This window comes from Anthonomus grandis, chromosome 13 (assembly GCF_022605725.1).
Source record: "Anthonomus grandis grandis chromosome 13, icAntGran1.3, whole genome shotgun sequence".
Lineage (NCBI taxonomy): Eukaryota > Metazoa > Arthropoda > Insecta > Coleoptera > Curculionidae > Anthonomus > Anthonomus grandis.
Genome location: NC_065558.1, coordinates 17,032,042 through 17,050,039, shown reverse-complemented (window position 1 = coordinate 17,050,039; position 17,998 = coordinate 17,032,042). Strand labels below are relative to the sequence as shown.

At 33.3% G+C, this 17,998-nt stretch overlaps 1 protein-coding gene across 2 annotated transcripts in view; it reads left to right on the top strand.

Annotated features, from left to right (window-relative positions):
• The first annotated feature begins 1,356 nt into the window (after window positions 1–1,356).
• LOC126743498 (Y+L amino acid transporter 2) overlaps window positions 1,357–17,998 on the top strand; it is a 27,139-nt gene continuing 10,497 nt past the window's right edge. For both annotated transcript variants that reach the window (XM_050450626.1, XM_050450625.1), the window contains exons 1-8: window positions 1,357–1,672; window positions 7,176–7,404; window positions 9,166–9,281; window positions 9,549–9,674; window positions 13,196–13,337; window positions 17,167–17,290; window positions 17,351–17,551; window positions 17,603–17,864. In XM_050450626.1, coding sequence (XP_050306583.1) covers window positions 1,531–1,672; window positions 7,176–7,404; window positions 9,166–9,281; window positions 9,549–9,674; window positions 13,196–13,337; window positions 17,167–17,290; window positions 17,351–17,551; window positions 17,603–17,864 — 1,342 coding nt within the window. In that variant the 5' untranslated portion in view covers window positions 1,357–1,530. The remainder of the gene's footprint in view (window positions 1,673–7,175; window positions 7,405–9,165; window positions 9,282–9,548; window positions 9,675–13,195; window positions 13,338–17,166; window positions 17,291–17,350; window positions 17,552–17,602; window positions 17,865–17,998) is intronic.

The window sequence follows — 17,998 nt, the reverse complement described above, 5'->3', positions numbered from 1 at the left end:
CTCTAGGTGAGTATTGTACACGTGAAAATTAATTTTAAAAACTCATATGCAATTATAGCGTAATTAAAATCTTTTAATAATTTACCGCTTCTTATCACAAATGCCGTAGGTACCGATTGTTTGGTCCGTATGTTGTTCTGACATGTCTTAAGTGTTAGTGTCAGTGTGTTTCACCTGTGATGGCATCAATAATACTCACAACTCTTATGTATGGTCAGGCCTTAGAACATTGAAAGGCCTTTCAATGTTCTAAGAGTCAGACAAAAATCCACACACAACAGTAGAAATTAATTTTAAGCACATGTTTTCGGCAAACGTATGGTGTGGTATGGTCAATAGTTATTACTATAGTTAGACCATATTTATTATCTAGAACTATTTTTTTTGCGAAATGGGTTAAAAACATTATTAGAGGAGGTTTCTCTAAACACATATTTGAACGAAGAGCTTCCGATGGATTGGTCGTGGTGGTTCTATTAATTGGCCTCTAAGGCTCATGGGACTTATGTGGGGCTGGTTTAATGGTTAATGCAGCAGTGTTTGTCAAAGAAAGACATGAATCACTTATAAAAGCAACAAGGGCCATTCGCAGACGAACTAGAATGTGTTTAGAGGTTATTGGCGATATTTTTGAACATTTGTTAAAACAGCGCTATAATTAAAACTAAGTTAATGCAGAAAATTTTGTTTGTAATTAAGCTATTACTATTTTGAAAACTAAATAAGAATCGCATAAGAACATATGGATTTTTAAAATTATTTTCACGTGTATAATACTCTCCTGGAGTCTGATGCATTCCTCCCCAGTCACCCTGTATATAATAAGAAGAACTGATCGATCTCGTCAGTAATAAATTTAATAAAGCCCGCGTTGTAGATTTATCAGTTAAAAACTAAATCTGCTTCTGTAATATGTAATATAAGTTGGTAGTCTCACAATATTATAGTCAGATATTTTGATAAAAATTCAAATATTTTTGAAAAAATTAGTAGAAAGGATATTGGGCGATAATTCTATAATAAGTGAGTTTTCAGTTCATTATTTATTCTTGAAAATGAGGATAACCTTTGCTTCTTTAAGGGAAAAACTTTTCTTCAAAAGTTCCATGTATGTAGTTTTTCTATTATAAGAAACCGCAATAAAAGCATTGTAATCATTAATGGTTGAAAAAAATTAAAAAGAATAAAGAATTCTGTAAAAATATAAATAAAACTTGTCTCAAAATAGTTTTGACGAATGAATAGCTCTTTTAGCCATTTATTGTTGTACAATTCTAAAATAGGCTGTACATAATTCCTCCAATAGCACAAAACCACTGTTTCATAAAATAGCGGGGGAAACGTAATACACCGGCTAGACTGGGCCAGACGTACGCAAAAGTTGTAGTATTTACTTGAAATCGCGGTTCACGTTACGCTATACTGACGCGTAAAGACCGCATGGTACGTTAAATATTAAAATAAAATAATTAATTGAAAAACTATGACCATGTAACAAACTGAGATTTAATTATCTGTAAAATAAATAAAATGGTGTCGTCTCCGAGCGTCGAAAACGGAAACACCGGCAACGGTATCGAAAAGTTTATACCTGAAGATGAGGAGTCGCCGAAGACCAAAAGAAAAATTACCTTATTAAATGGTGTTGGGATAATTGTTGGAACCATAGTTGGTAAGTGGTATTGTTCAATTATGCAATTTTTTGTTTATCTATGCAAATATCAATATTTAAAAAATGATGCAATAAACTTTCTTTTGGTGCACCAACCTTCCAAAGAAATAATTAAAATCGTGATATTTTTGGAATAAGTTTAAAGGTTTGAGTCTTATTAAATATTGTAATTCTAATTGATTGTGCCTAAATTTTTTAAATCTAGTTAAGGATTAATTACTGTAGGACACTAAAAAAAAATTACAACCCTATATATAATATGGCAAAAAGTATATGACGTTTAAAGAAAATATTAGTGTTAGTCATTAAATCTTATTTTTTTAGTCATCACTGATTATTATTATAGAGACACAAACCCACTAAACGTAAAAATATTGTAATTTTAAGTTTCAAAAATCGTAGGAAAAAACTATGTTCTAGAACTTTACACCATCGTTTCAAATATTCTTGTTCTTATTTTTAAATAGAATCAATGGTTCATTTAAATTCAGGCCATGAATGATCACCTACATTTATAAAGAAATGTGTCAGCATTTGACTATTCCTTAAAGCTTTGCAAAAAATTACTAAATTTAGAAAATTTAGTCCAAGACTTTTTTCTAATTACAGCTTTATTTCAAGTTTGGTTTTTTAAACGAAGACTCTCGAATTTCAAAAAAAAGTTATTATGAACGATGTATTGATATTAAGGCATCTATAGAGAACCAGATACTGTGTTAATGTGACTATATTTTACTTATCATCATAAGCCAATTGTCTACTCGCCGATCATGTATTGAATATTCCTGATAATATAATAAAAGATCTTGACAAAAAAATATTTTTGTTATGATTGTCGCTCAATTACTGTAAGGCATTTGATATCATAGACTATGTATGACCTACTTATTAGCAAGTTGAATTACTATGGCTGCAATGATATAGTTTTATCTTTTTTTACGACATACCTGTGGAATCGTACGCAGAAAGTACGCATACATAACAGCTTTTCTGATTCAAAAAGTATAGTTTCTCGGGCACCTTTTATTCCTTTATACCTCAAACCTACGAAGTATTTTATATTTATCAGAAATATGCTGACGATACACGCGGTATTCATTAGGACTTTGTTTCTGACGATGATTTAGTTGAGAATAACTTAATTTAATCTCGAAGTACTTAAAATAATATAACTTAATTATTAATCCCAACAAAACTAAAATGATATTATTTTCTAATAAAAATATTGTTTCGTCCGTCAATATTAGATTAAACGACACATTTGGGCCGACACTTTGAGATTCTGAGATCATGTCAGTATTCATATGTAGAGGTGTTATTTGGGAATGCACATGATTTTTGCTTATAAATTAATTCTAAATTTTAAAACAAAAAAAAATCTCAATTCAATATTGCTTTGATAGCTTCTTTCCTTGTTTGGACCAGAACATGTAATATTGTTTGCAATATGTGCAAAACACCTGCTGCCGTTTCATTTTTGATTTAAAAAAAATCATCATGTGTCTCTGAGTATTTATGATTTGAAATGGCTTAAAATACCTTATTTATATAAATTCTTAATGTCTACTTTCTTATATCGTTTATTTAACACTAAAATTCGTAATTATCTTTATTAAGAATCTTAGCTTTTACTAAGAAATTAGACACATATAGTTGAAATCTCAGACATAATACATATACATACACAAAAACACCTACTTATTTTCAATTTTTGTTATGTATATGTAAGTTAAAAGTTTAATTCCTCTAGTGGTCAATGCTCTCTGAAACCGTTTTAGTCTGTAAAAATCCGGCATACCTCCTGATACCTTTAGAAGATTTCCACCTCCAACGAAAAAAAAAATAAAAATAATCCTCTCTATATTGATATCTTGTTAAAGGTCATAGCGAAAAATGATAATGAACTAAGGAAACTACTTAGGATCATAATAAAAGAGTGAGTACACTAAAATGAAAATGGGCATGGGCAAATGCGTGAAAGCCACATTCGAGAAAGAAAAACTTACATCAAAAGATGAACTAAAAGACACAGATAATATCAGATTACTGGATCAGCTGGACGTGTGCAATTATCTAGGTATCGACGAACATGACGGAATACAACACCATGAAGGCCAAATTAAAGAAAGAATATTACAAACGAATAAGAGCAATGCTCAAAACTTAATTGAACACAAGTTACTTGAAACACAAACAAAGATTACAGCTATTAAATTCCTCACAGTGCCAGTAATACACTGCAGCATCGACATAATAAAATAGATCCAGGCAGAGATTAGAGAACTCGACACTAAAATAAAAAAAAACCTTACTACATCCGCGAGTAAATGTCGACAGGCTCTATATCCCAAAACAAGAAGGAGGCGGAGGTATGACAATCTCGAAACCACCTATAACATTGCCAAAGTGGGACTCTAGAGCTACCTGAAACTGAAAGTGAAAGACAAATACCTCAGCATAGTGTGTCGATGGAGCCAACTATAAATAAACAGCAACCCCTATTCAAGACTTAAACAGGAACGAAACTGAAACAATTAGAGTCAAAAAGATAAAACATAAGATGAAGAAAGGGATAACAGGAAAGCTAATAACAAAACGGAAAGCCAAACCTTTACACGGCCAAATAGCAAAGGAAGCACACCGAATAACAGCCGAATAACAGCTTGTCAAGACCAGGATCAAGCGACAAATTATTTGAAAACAAAAATCCTAAACATTGGCAATGACGTAAAATGTAGACATTGCCGGCCTGTCAGTGAGACAACACATCAGTTAGTATCTGGGTGCCCTACCTTGGCCAAAAAAAGGATACCTTGACCGACATACCAAAGTGGTAAAGCAAATACATTGGAACATATGTAAGCACTACAGCATCAAAGTGGAAGACAAGTGGTACATACATGAACCATACGTACATGTACATGAACCAGATCCAGTAGTCGACAGCCCAGACTTAACACTTATCTGTGTTGAGAAAATATGTCCACACAAAGAAGAAGAAGATACGAAAGCAAAACAACGTCTTATAATAGACGTCGTTGTCCCAACAGACTACATCACACAAACAAAAGCAGAGAAAAAGCTTAAAAATGTAAGAAAAGTGGATGGTAACAGGGTTCATCTCTAAAGTCACAGAAAACGTAATAAAGGACACAACACAATCTTCTGAGCATGCAGAAAGCAATAGTGCTGAATACAGCAGACAGACTTCGAAAAGTATTATAACTCTAATTAAAATTGTAATTGGCATTAATAATATATGGAACACCCTAGGTGCATAATTTGCACCCGGTGTTACTAACGTACAAAATACCTACTTAAAAAGAGCCAAGGGAAGCCCAGAAATAATACTAATAATAATAATATCCTTTATTTGCCAACAAAGTCGTGTACAGAACAACAAAGCAATGTCATACAAAGGAAGATCTAGTTCTACTAGCTCTAGCTCTAGATCTAGCTACTTAAAAAGAGCCAAGGGAAGCCCAGAAATAATACTAATAATAATAATATCCTTTATTTGCCAACAAAGTCGTGTACAGAACAACAAAGCAATGTCATACAAAGGAAGATCTAGTTCCCATAAAGGATACTGTAGTATATACAATTTTGATCTTTCTTATTTAAAACACAGCGAGACAGCCGTGTATAAACAACAAATAATAAAATTTTAAATAAATATTCTACACATCTTGCATAAGTTGTGTAACCAGTGGCAAAAAAGTTTTTTTTTCAAATTTGACTGGAGATGCAATGCTTCTAATATGAGCAGGTAGCATTCTATAAGCCCGATTGCCATTTAATGAGGACCTCTCTCATAGTAGGCTCAGTTATGCAATGGAATGAGCAGATCGTTTCTATGTCGCATAGTCATATCTTCAACGTATATTGTTGAAAATAAACAAACAAGTAATTGTGTTTTTTCACGAATAACACCAAGTATGCAAAGTATAAGGAGGGAAGGGTGTGTATTTTTAGTCTGCTGAAGTAAGGTCTAGAGGAGGGTTTTTTGGTCCGGCCTAAAAAACAACGAATGATACGTTTTTGCATTCTAAACATATCTAGAGCTGCACTTGCTGATCCCCAGAAACACATGCCATATTGTAAGATCGACTGTACCTGTCTAAAATACAATAGACGAAGACACTATAATATGATTCTCAATTTAAATGAAGGTCAATATGTATTTCTAAGACTTTAATACTGTTGGCTATCGGCATCGACTGCCCACCAGACCACACAAGTACAGATTCCGAGACAGCCAGTGGTGCTTGAAAAATGAATCAACACCGTTTGATCAGCGTTCAAAGACAACTTCCTGTCTAGACACGAGGTTCCCATGCGCTTCACTGCAGTTGAGCAGCCCTGTGAGAGATTTACCATTCGCTCAGGCAAAAAATTGGATACAACAGGAAGAAAACAAGTCCTAAGATTGAGTACTGAGGCGTTTCTTTATAGTTTGAAGGCGAGAGAATGTTGGTGAGCCAGAATGTCTCAAACGTACTGTCTGTTCTCTTTGACCTAAGTATGAACGAAGAAATTCAGATACTGCACCTGATGCCATACCATTCCAGAATGTCCAGCAGTAAAGAATGGTCAAACGCTCTAGACAAATAGAAATATAATCCAGCTACTGTAGCCTTTTTTTTCATGAGTTAGATAATTCATAATTATTTGATAGATAACCCTTTCAATTACTTTTGATATCCATAATAATATGGGTACCGGCTGATAGTTAGCAATATTCGTTTTTTCCCTTTTTGAAATACATGCACTACGTTTGCCCCTTTTAAGGGAAAATTTAAATAGCAAGACTTTTAGATATCCTGAGAACCAACAGGGTTAAGAAATATGGTTGGATAATCTTTATGTAAGTTTTGTATTTTAATGTTACGAGTTGATTGATGGTCAAGAGTAAAATATTGAGAAAATAATTCGGACAGAAACGTTGATTGGGTGAATTTTCAATAAACTTTCTAAAACAAAATACAGGTAGCTGTGTTATCACATCTGCTGTGGAACATGTTTCAGGTAAACATATTGTCCGCCTAAAGAATTCCCACTACACAATAGCTTATGGAGATGAGTGAGTTATTCTTCAAACGGGTAAATTCGAGCGTAAAGTAATTAGCTTTAGAAAAAATATTGTTAAAAATTATTTTTAGCTTTGTTTCAAAAGTTGTTTCGAAGTAAATGACTTTGACGATTGAATTTTTTTTTTCATCTATAAGACGATTTAATTAGGTCTGAAGGATCTTGTCCCATGATGCGTGACGAGAACTAATTCTGTATTGAATTGACATGAACATAGTTTTTGCTCTCAGATAAATATTAGGATTTTTTTTATTTCAATAATTTTTAAAAACCATCACCTTGTTACTTGATAATAAATAAAACAAAAATAAGTCACCCATTTTGGATAATCCTTAATTCCTGGTAATTACAACACAAGTGATTTTATCTTAGCATGAGGAAATTATGTAAATGAATCAATTGTTCTTTACAGGCAGCGGAATTTTCGTATCTCCAACCGGAGTATACGAAGCAACAAAATCCGTAGGTATATCCATCCTAATCTGGTGTTTATCCGGATTATTTTCCATGCTTGGAGCATTATGCTATGCGGAACTGGGCACCTCAGTCACCAGGTCTGGAGGCGATTATGCTTATATTTACGTGGCTTTCGGGCCCTTAGCAGCATTTTTACGATTGTGGATTGCTTTACTAATTATTAGGTGAGCATCGTAAAATCTATAGCATTAATAAGATATCTGCTTATTCTCTTATAGAGCGGATCTGAACCGAAAATTAAGCATAGCTTCCTTGGTCTTCGTTTTAAGACGGCCAGTACATTAGTAAAAGGTTTGGAGCTTTTTATGATACACGAGGCGTTTTCATAAAGTAAGGGCCGATTGCTTAAATATTTGTCCGTGCATGTATCCAATAATGCCCGGAACAACGCGTGGATTCCGCCACCTGTGAAGTTCGTTCTGTCATAGAATTCTGTGCTAAAGGATCATCGGATGCTGAAATTCATCGGGAATCATGCCTAGTTTATGAACCTAAAGTATTGGGTGAAGGAAAAATTAGACAATGATGTCTTGGTTTTAGCAACGGACGAACAACTGTTCATAAGGAAGGGCGAAGTGGCAGGCCCAGTATCCTGACCGATGAAATAATTTGTCAAGTGATAGGCTGAACAATTTCCTTATCTTAAACGTGCTACTGTCTACAATATTGTCACGGAAAACCTCGGAGACCACAAATTGTATGCAAGATGAGCACCGAAAATGCTCATCGACCACCCCAAAGAGCAAAGAATGTCCAGTGGGGGAGAGTTTTTGGGCCGTTACTTAACGACAAGACGAGACGTGGATATCTTATCTAGACCTAGACATTAACCTAGAGAGAAAATAGCAATATATGCAGACACTTATATTCAACAAAACTGAAAAAGTTTAAGCAAACTCCGTTCCCAGATCGAAAATTGATGGCTACCGTTTTTTTGGGACATAACGGATGCTATTTTAGTTAATTTTATGGAACGTAGTACAACAATTACAACTGATGTATACTGCGAAATATGCTCAACAAACTGAGATGTGCGATCCAAAACAAATGACGCTGGAAACTGTCATCTGGCTTAATTCTCCTCCACGATAATGCATGTCCTCACACTGGTTCCAAATCCAAAAAGAAAATTAAAAATTTTCGTAGGAAACTCTAACTACCCTCCGTATAAGCCTGACTTCGCCCCAAGCGACCACTTTTTCTTGCACTTAAACAATGTTTTGAAATCGAAGAGAAGCTTAAGAACGAAGTTGTCAACTGGTTCAACTCTCAGTCGGCGAGCTTATATGCGGAGGGGTTAAAGAAGCTGGTGCAGTGGTACGAAAAATGCTTAGAATCGACATAACAGCGATTAATCGCATAACATAACAATCTCGACATAACAGCGATTATGTCGAGAATGGTTTGTAGCTGACTAAAAGTGTCAATAAAATGTTTTTCAAACGGGCCTTACTTTATGAATATGCCTCGTGTAAAAACTGCTGTGAAATTTTTATTTAAATTTCTGTTGAAAAGTAACTTAATATTGTCTTTTTGGAGTTCTTGAGGAGTCACCCAAGAAGCTTTGCCAGATATCTTTTAGTCGTGAAATGTCAGTAATTTCAAATAACTGGCATTTATCAGATAATTGTTTGGATAAACCGTTAAGACTGATATAAAATCAATAGGAAACGAGATATTTATTTTCCTCTAGAATGGCTCCGAACCGAAAATCAATAATATTAATCATATCTTCGGTATCTCTTTTACCAGTTTTAGAGCTTTCTATAACTTTCAAAATTACTGTAAAACTTTTTAATAGAAGTAAGCGCTTTAAAGTTATAGGAATTAAATTTTTTTTTCGCACATCGACCTTTTTTATCACCCAAACCGGTAAATTGCTTTTTATATTCTGAAAATATTTCAATAACAATTTCTGTGTATAGGCCAACCACACAAGCGATAGTGGCAATAACCTTCGCAGAATATGCGGCAAAACCGTTTTTTCCTGAATGTAAACCACCTGAAAATGCCATAAGACTTTTAGCAGCTGCATGCTTGTGTAAGTATTTAATTAATTATAATCTCGTAATTGGCCTAATTAAAATATAATTATGTGAATTGTATAGGTCATATATTTAATATTTAATAAAATATTAAATGGTCCCTATTTTACCAAGAGCCTCTCCAAGTTATACGCTCAATTAGCGATGAATAGAGAGGCTTTTAGAATACGAGATATTCCCATCAGGGCCTTTTGTCTGTTATTTGCTCTGAATATGAAAGGAGTAGTGATTAGGAATTGGGTCACTGAGAAAATTAATTTCAGGTTTTCTTACGGCCATTAACTGCTTGAGCACAAGATGGGCCATGCGGATTCAAGATATCTTTACCATCGCCAAACTGGTCGCACTAATTTCCATTATTTTAACCGGCCTGTATTATATATTAAATGGTAAGTGAACTGAAATATGTTAAAGTAATTAGTATAATATATGTAAATAAAATAACGGCTTTATTTAATTCAAGTATGCAACTCATTAAAACGTTTTGCCTGTCATTCAAATTATTTTTTCAAGGTTAGGAAGCTATAGTAGAATTGTATATTAAACAATCTCCATAGTCGAGTACTTTCATTCTTATATGCTGCTTTGCGGTACTTTTCAGAAGAGATGTAAGGTCAAGACACTACCACCGCCTACATAGCTATTGAATGATATAATAGCCTACCTCAACAATTATTAATATTCAAATAAATCATTTCACATCGATATCATTGGACCACTTGTCTATGCCTTTAATTCTAATATATCAAAGTAAAAATTATAAAAATTGATCTTCAATGCTAAACCTTACATTTCTTTAATTAAAATTACAATTATGCAAATGAGGAATCTAATAATTAATTTTGGAGAAAATAATTTATTTGTTTCAACCACAAATATTTTTGTCCACTTTGGGTTAAACTGCGTGAATATCCAGGTACTAAAAATGTACAGTATGTATATTTTAATTTGCCTGAACATCCATTATCTTAGTTTTTTTAAATCATTTTTATTGACTGTCCACCAATGCAACCAAATGCAATTTGTAATAAATCTCCCAAGGTATCTGGAGAGGCATTTAAACGAAAAAAACTACACCGAGCGAAAGTAGGTTAAAGGGAAGAAGTAGTTCTGTAATAAGTTTTAGGAAAGTCTTTTATTCCTTTGTTTCTAAGTTAAGAAAAACAATTTTAAAAATATTTATTTTTGGCATTGTTTGTCATTGCAAAAAGGTACATTGAAAGTTTGAATAGAACGTGTATTGCGAGATGGTACATGTAAAGTGACTTGTGAAGTGAGATATGGACAATCTGTGGTAGAATGGACTAACCTATAGAGACTTTTTGCTTTTTTCTAGCTGACAAGGTTTTAAGATTAAGTATTGAGCAGAGAGTCTTACAATGAAATTCTTGATCATTGTAAAACCTGTAGTGAATATGCCTGCATAATTTATGCTGAACTCATATGAACACATATTCCAAGTAGAAGTTTTGACAAAGGCAAAGTACAGGGTTTAGATGGAGGTACTGTGATTAAAATTTCTGGTACTACGTTTAATGAATCTTAGCAACTTTAGAGATTTATTAATAATGCGATTCATATGTATAGTGAAGTCTAGGTTGGAATCAAGTAGCAGTCCCAAATCTCTTATCTGTTGCACACACTCTAAAGGTGTATTGTTTATATGATAAATAAAGTTACATGATTGTTTTGCCTTTAATAATAAATTTAATGACCATGCATTTGAAGATGTTGAGATCCATGCCATTGGCATGGCAATATACCAGATTATTAAGGTCATCCTGAAGTGCAAGGCAGTCATCAACTAAAGGTCGTCAGCAAAGAAGAGAAAATGGTCAAAACAGAATTTGATATCCTTGATGAAAAAGTTGAACAGCAAAAAACCCAGATAAGAACCAGATGGCACCCCTGAGGAGACTGCTATTGGCGAAGATGTAAAGTTGACCCGTACAGCTCGGAGTGCTACCAGTAAGGTAGTTCCTCAACCAGTCCAAAAGAGAACCCCATATGCCAAGACCAAGAAGTTATTCCTGAATAATTTAAGATACCAAAGAGGAAATAATAAACTTAGTAACTACATTTTCAGAAAATTTAAGGGATGGTGTTTAAAATACATATTGGCCGATAATTCTTCACATCTGAGGTATTACCAGACTTATGGATGGGAACCACATAACTCATTTTCCAAAAAAATCAAATGTGACCTGTTTTTAGGGACTGGTTATACAGGGTTATTGCAAAATATACAAGGGTTATTAAAAAGTCTTGTATAAAAAATGTAGGGCTGTTAAAAATCTATATATCGGTGATAAATTAAAATATACAAGGTCGGCCACAAAGTTGTGAAAAATGATTTAGAAGTTATATTTTTTTAAATTGAACACCTTGTATATTTTTACTTATTTTGATTGTTGGCTCAATTTAATTTTTTTTTTATTAACCATGTCTTATATCTAAATTCATTAGTTTCCTAAAAATCGGCTTTTCAAATAGTAACGGATAACGATGCAATTTTCGAGCATAGTACAATAATTTGCATCCAGACGATGCAAAAAATGCAGTTTTTCGAAACATTGAGCATTACAGAATTATTGGTAATGTAAAAAACCGGCCAAGATCGGGAAGACCTAGGACTGCCACTTTGCTGGACATTCTGCAGCATGAAATTGATCAAAAATCTCTACGATTCATTTTTCATACTAAGAAAATGTATCCATACAAAGTTTAGGTTGGACAAGAACCTTTTGACGTTGACTGTGATCGAAGGCTAGAATTTTGCAAAATTATGGCTAAAAATATTGAACAGAACCCGCATTTTTCAAAAAATATTGTGTTTTCGGATGAAGCGACTTTTACACTACACGGAATGATAAATGAGCGAAATTATTACTGGGCGCGAAATAATCCAAACTGGTATGAAGAACTGCATACACAATTCCCAGAAAAAGTTAATGTCTGGGTTGGATTGTTACGGGACATGTAATTTTACCCTTTTTTATCGAGAGAACTTTGACCGGTGATCGATATCTCCGGCAAGAAATAGTTTCAGCTATAAACAATTTAAATGCTGATATTCATTTAACCTGATGTCAGCAAGATGGGCCTCATCCACATTTTATCGCGAAGTTAGAATCGATGAAGAGGAAAAAGAGAGCCTATCGAATGACCTTCACGTTCCCCCGATTGTTCGCCATTAGATTTCTTTTTTTGGAGTCACCTGAAAAACATAGTTTATCAAAACAAATGCAATCATTTAGAAGAATTAAGAATGAAAATTGTCAATGCAAGTGCGAAAATAACAAGGGAAATGGTTTTAAGCACCCAAATACATTTTTGCGATCATTTTTATCATTGTCAGTTAGTAACCGAGGGTCATCTTCAAAACTTTAAAAAAATAGAGCCGTTTTGCCATGATTTGTTATACGCTTTTGCTAAAGTTAACTTAGTAAATTGTTTATTGAAATTTATTTTGTGTTTTGTAACTAATCAATTGTAGGAAAGTAATGAAATTAGGTATAACACTTGGTTAAAATGTTTAAAATTGTTATTATCCTTCTTCACAACATTGTGGGCGATCCTGAATATTTTAATTTATCACCGATATGTAGATTTTTAACAACCCTACGCTTTTTTATATAAGACGTTTCTCGATAACCCCTGTATATAAAATATAAAGATCTAGAAAGGATAAATCAAGAATTTAAAAGCATATTAAAAAAAGTATTGAATTAAGAATTTCTACAGTAATTTTTAATGAGGAATAAACCATATATGTAAATTAAAATTCAAATAAGTTAAAAAAAAAAGTTAATGGGTTGGGTTCTTTTTTATTTAAAGAGAGACGGAGACCTTAGAAAACAGTATTTTTATACTATTTGAACTCTAAAATACCTTCCATTAACAATTTCAGGTCATACTGAAAACTTTTCCAATGCCTTCGAAGGAAGTTACAACCTCTCTAGTATAGCACTGAGCTTTTACTCTGGTCTGTTCGCCTTTGGGGGATGGAATTATTTGAACTTCGTTACTGAGGAACTGCAAGACCCTTACAAGTAAGTAAGCGACAATTTATTATTTAACTGATACTAACATCCTAATTTGCCCATAAAACTTTCCATAATAAAATAAGCAATAAATAAAAGGTGGCGATAAAAATTACATATGAGGGAAATTGGGCCAATTCTATTACAATTAAGAGAATAATGGGATTAAAAGCTCGATAATAAACGTAAACATTCTATTTAGGGCATAAACTCTTTATATGGGATGGCTTAAAATGAGATTTTGAGGTGGTATATGCGCCAACATGACGTAAAAAATAATTAACAAACCTTGCTATTGGTTTTAAATAAATAGATAATTTGAAAAGAACATGACGGTAACATAATAGTTATAAAAATTGCTTCAAGAATTCTCCGACACGTTGCAGCGTAAACGGTCATTGTTTTTCGTGAATAATGCATCCGTAGCCTTTTAGCGCCTTGAAAAATGAATGAGGTAAGCATGTATTAAAGATATAAAAGTCCTGATATTAGCAAAAGCACTTTACTTGGCTTGATTAAATAACCGAATAAAATAAAGTGTTGGTCTTAAGAAATCGAGGGATCCTTCTCTACTGGGAACGTGATTTTAAGTCAACGAATTCAATTTATTTCGCTTCTCTCTGTTATAAGAGCATTTTCTGTATTCTTGCCTTTTCACTTAATTTAATGCTCGGTAAAAGATAAAATAAAATAGAAAAGTAGTATAAAATTGGTTTGATTTCTTCCTACAAGCCCTGCTATATGCCTGCTTTAGGCGTATTGTTTGTAATGAACAGGTTGTCCCAAATTCGAGGGTGACTATTGGGATCTCGAAAACCATAAGAGATACAAGATGGGTTAATTTATATCAAATCATAATTTGATGTTCATTAAAATGCCATTTAAAAATGTTAAAAATTTCGAATAATAAATTGTGATATACATTATTTTTAAATGGAACATTATTTTTTTTAAATCTAATTTTGGATCTACGTATCTTCTATCTAATCTATCGTAATTTTTTTGTATAAAGAGTGACGATGAATTGTGAAGATTGATTTCTCGAAAAGAAATATGTACAACTGACAATATATTTGTTATTTTAATATACAGGATGGCTAAATGAAAACGAAACGGCGGCCATGTCGGGCTCGTAAAGACTTTAAAATGAAAACGCTCGGACACGTCAATTTAGACTACCAAGGGGAAACATTTTCAGAGTATAATACCACCGGATCTATTATCCCTTAGCCAGGGTGAAACTAACTCGATAATTTTATTGTCTTTCGATTCTCTTTACGGCTATACCTAGTTTAAAGGATTTTACTTCGGCGATTTTCAAACTTGACTATTTTAACATTTAATACAGTTTTTTGGAAAACCTGTATTATATGTTATGGGTTTTTCGAAAACTGTATTAAATTGCAATTATTTTTCAAACTATTAATTCATAACAATCACACATGAACCAATGCTAAATATGGCCACCGTTAACCTCCATGTATTGCATACAGATTTTGTTCAAATCGACATTTAGGAGGGAAAAAAGTAAGAATGTCAAAATACAAATAAATAATAACGCTTAGAGGTCAGTTCAACTTGGTCAGAGTGAAATCGGATCATTGATTTTTAGTTTATCGTGTTAAACAAACTAATAGTCAAAATGGTTTATACCCTACAAGAGAGAATAGAGATAGTGGAGTTATTCTTTGCTAACAATCAAAATACATTTCGAACAGAGGAACTTTTCAATGAATGTGAAGTAAACAGAAACAAGCAAAGAAAGTATGTCATAGAACTAATTACAAAAATCAGGAAAACAGGATCGGTGGACAATAAAAAAACGAATGTTGAAAAACCGGTAAGAAACGCATCAGTAGAGGTTGCGGTTTTGAGACATGTTAATATGATATGTACCTCAGGCTATTACAAAAAGCTATCGATCCAGCAATAACGAACATTATTGAAAATGAAAATAACAATCAATACGTTGAAGGAGAGGTGATGTTTCAGCAGGATGGTGCGCCCCCTTATTACGCAATAACTGTCCGCAATTATTTAAATGAGAACTATCCTGGTTGCTAAATTGCACGGAGAGGCTCTGTTGAATGGCCCGCGTGGACGCCTGATCTTTCACCTCTGGATTTTTTTCTGTGGTGTCACCTAAAGAGTAAAATCTATGCTACCCAACCAGCTTCAATAGAAGAATTGCGCGAAAGGATTACATTCAAATCCCAACAGATAACTCCTGATATGCTACGAAATGTGTGACGTTGATTTGAACAAAATCTGTATTATTGCATGGAGGTTAACGGTGGAAGTTTCAGCATTTATTGGACTAGTGTTTATGTATGATTGTTGAATATGAAGATGAATTTTCTTGCGATCAGAACTAAAGAGTAGTTAACAAATTGATTATGAATAGGATCCAGAAAACTCTAAGAATACAAATTTCTTCTGATGCTCGTCTATTGACTGGAGATTCTCTTAAGCTGTTAGATACTCTTGGGAAAAATTTAACTTGCTTCCTCATATGGGCAACTTTCTAGGCAACTATAGACCAGCATTTTTGTTTTCAGAAGACTTAAAGCTTCTTATAGTTAGATCTCTAGTAAATAAGCCTCTTAAATCACCTTTTCAAACTGTTTACTTAAATTATAACCACCCACAGGAAAATACATTAGATTTCTATCATCCTGTCCAACAGGTAGACCACTTCCAAAGCCTCAAAACACTTATAGCAAAGACAATTGAATACAACCGAGCTTTAGTAATAACATTCGTGGATTTCCATAAAGCCTTCGATACAGTAGAGCTGCATTATGGAATACACTTCTGAAATGTAGCATTGAATAATACCGACATACCCAACTCATTCATAATATCTACAAAAATGCAACATTGACAGTAAAACTATATACAAAATACCAACCTCATAACTATTGAATGAACGGGAAGGCGACACGATGTCACCAAAACTGTTTATTACTACTAGATTATTTTAAATGTTGATTTTTCTAATTATTTTCAATTTATTTTTTATGAATATTTTACGTCTATCTATGGTTAAAAATTAAGTACAGCCAAGGTTTCTTCAATTGTACGTTTGTATCAACAACTCACAACAATTTAATGAGCTATCTCGCCAGATTTTGATTATTTGTATTCGAGTGTTACCTCCATAACCAATCATCTGTAAAATTATTATTTTGTGCGTTTCTGTTAAATGAACCATTTTTCTGATAAGCAGCTAATGAAATTCAAACGAGTATAACTGACAATTATTGCTGATAGACAATAATTTTTAAGGCCAAGCATCTTAAACCAAAGTGAAAAACACATTTTTTTAATCTCATATCAGTAATAAGGTATGTTGAAATGGTTTGTGTTTATTTTCCTATACTTAATTAAAACTAACATTGGAAATAAGTATTGAGTGTGAAGTAACGAATTTTTGAAATAGAGCGGAAAACAATATCTCTGAAACAGTTGAAAATATTATATTGTAGATGAAGTGAGAATACTCTAAATAATCTAAAAATTGAGTAATAATCAGGGTGTCGCCTTTAAAATAAGAAAGTTGATATTGGCCACTGCGACATAATATCACACATCATGTATACTTTCTTTTGTTTAAAAATAGGCATGTAAAAATACCTATCTGAGCATTTTTTAGCAACTAGAATTTAATATTAAACACTTTAGAATTTATTTCATTGGGTTGATACACACTGTATATGACTAATGAGTATTTTTTTAATACATTTGTAGCAAATATAGTTTTGCATTGCATGTAATATATTCATCTCATTTTAATCGATAAAAGTAGCTTTTAAAACAGCAAGGAAGTATTTTTCAGAAATTTGCCCAGGGCAATATGGATCGGCATCCCCCTAGTAACCGCAGTATACGTTTTAGCCAATGTAGCATATTTTGCGGTCCTATCAGGCGTTGAAATGCAAAGCTCTTTCGCAGTAGCATTAGTGAGTATTTAATGCTTAAAATGTCAAAGAAAAAAAAGTAAATGTACCTCTTATTTCTAGTCTTTTGGCATGAAAATGTACGGAAACATCACATGGCTAGTGCCAGTATTCGTAGCTCTATCATGCTTCGGAGGCGTCAACGGAGTCCTCTTTACATCAGGCAGACTTTTCCTTACTGGAGCTCAAGAAAACCACCTTCCAGAGCTGTTTTCTTACATCCACGTGAAACGAAACACACCTATTCCTTGCCTAATATTTACAGTAGGTTTTACTAATAAAAATGTTTCCAACACTGATTTGCTCCCTTTTTAGTGCTTAACATCCCTGGCAATGTTGTTCGTCAGCGACGTAATTGCCCTGATAAACTACTACGGACAAATTTTATGGTTTTCTGTTGCGGCGAGCATTGCGGGCATGCTCATTCTAAGGCACAAGCAACCAGATGCACCACGACCCATTAGAGTGCACACTTCTATACCCATTATTTTCTTATGCGCTTGTGCGTTTTTAATTTTATTTCCTATACCATCGCAGCCATGGAATACCGTTATTGGGGCTGCTATAACGTTGTCAGGTGAGTCACAAAAGGCTATTTAGAAAAAGGATTGTATATATTTTTATATATATTTTCTATTATTATAATTTTTAACAAGGTCTAAAAAAACTGTCTACCTTAAATGTTAAAATTCGTCATGTTACTCAAAAAAT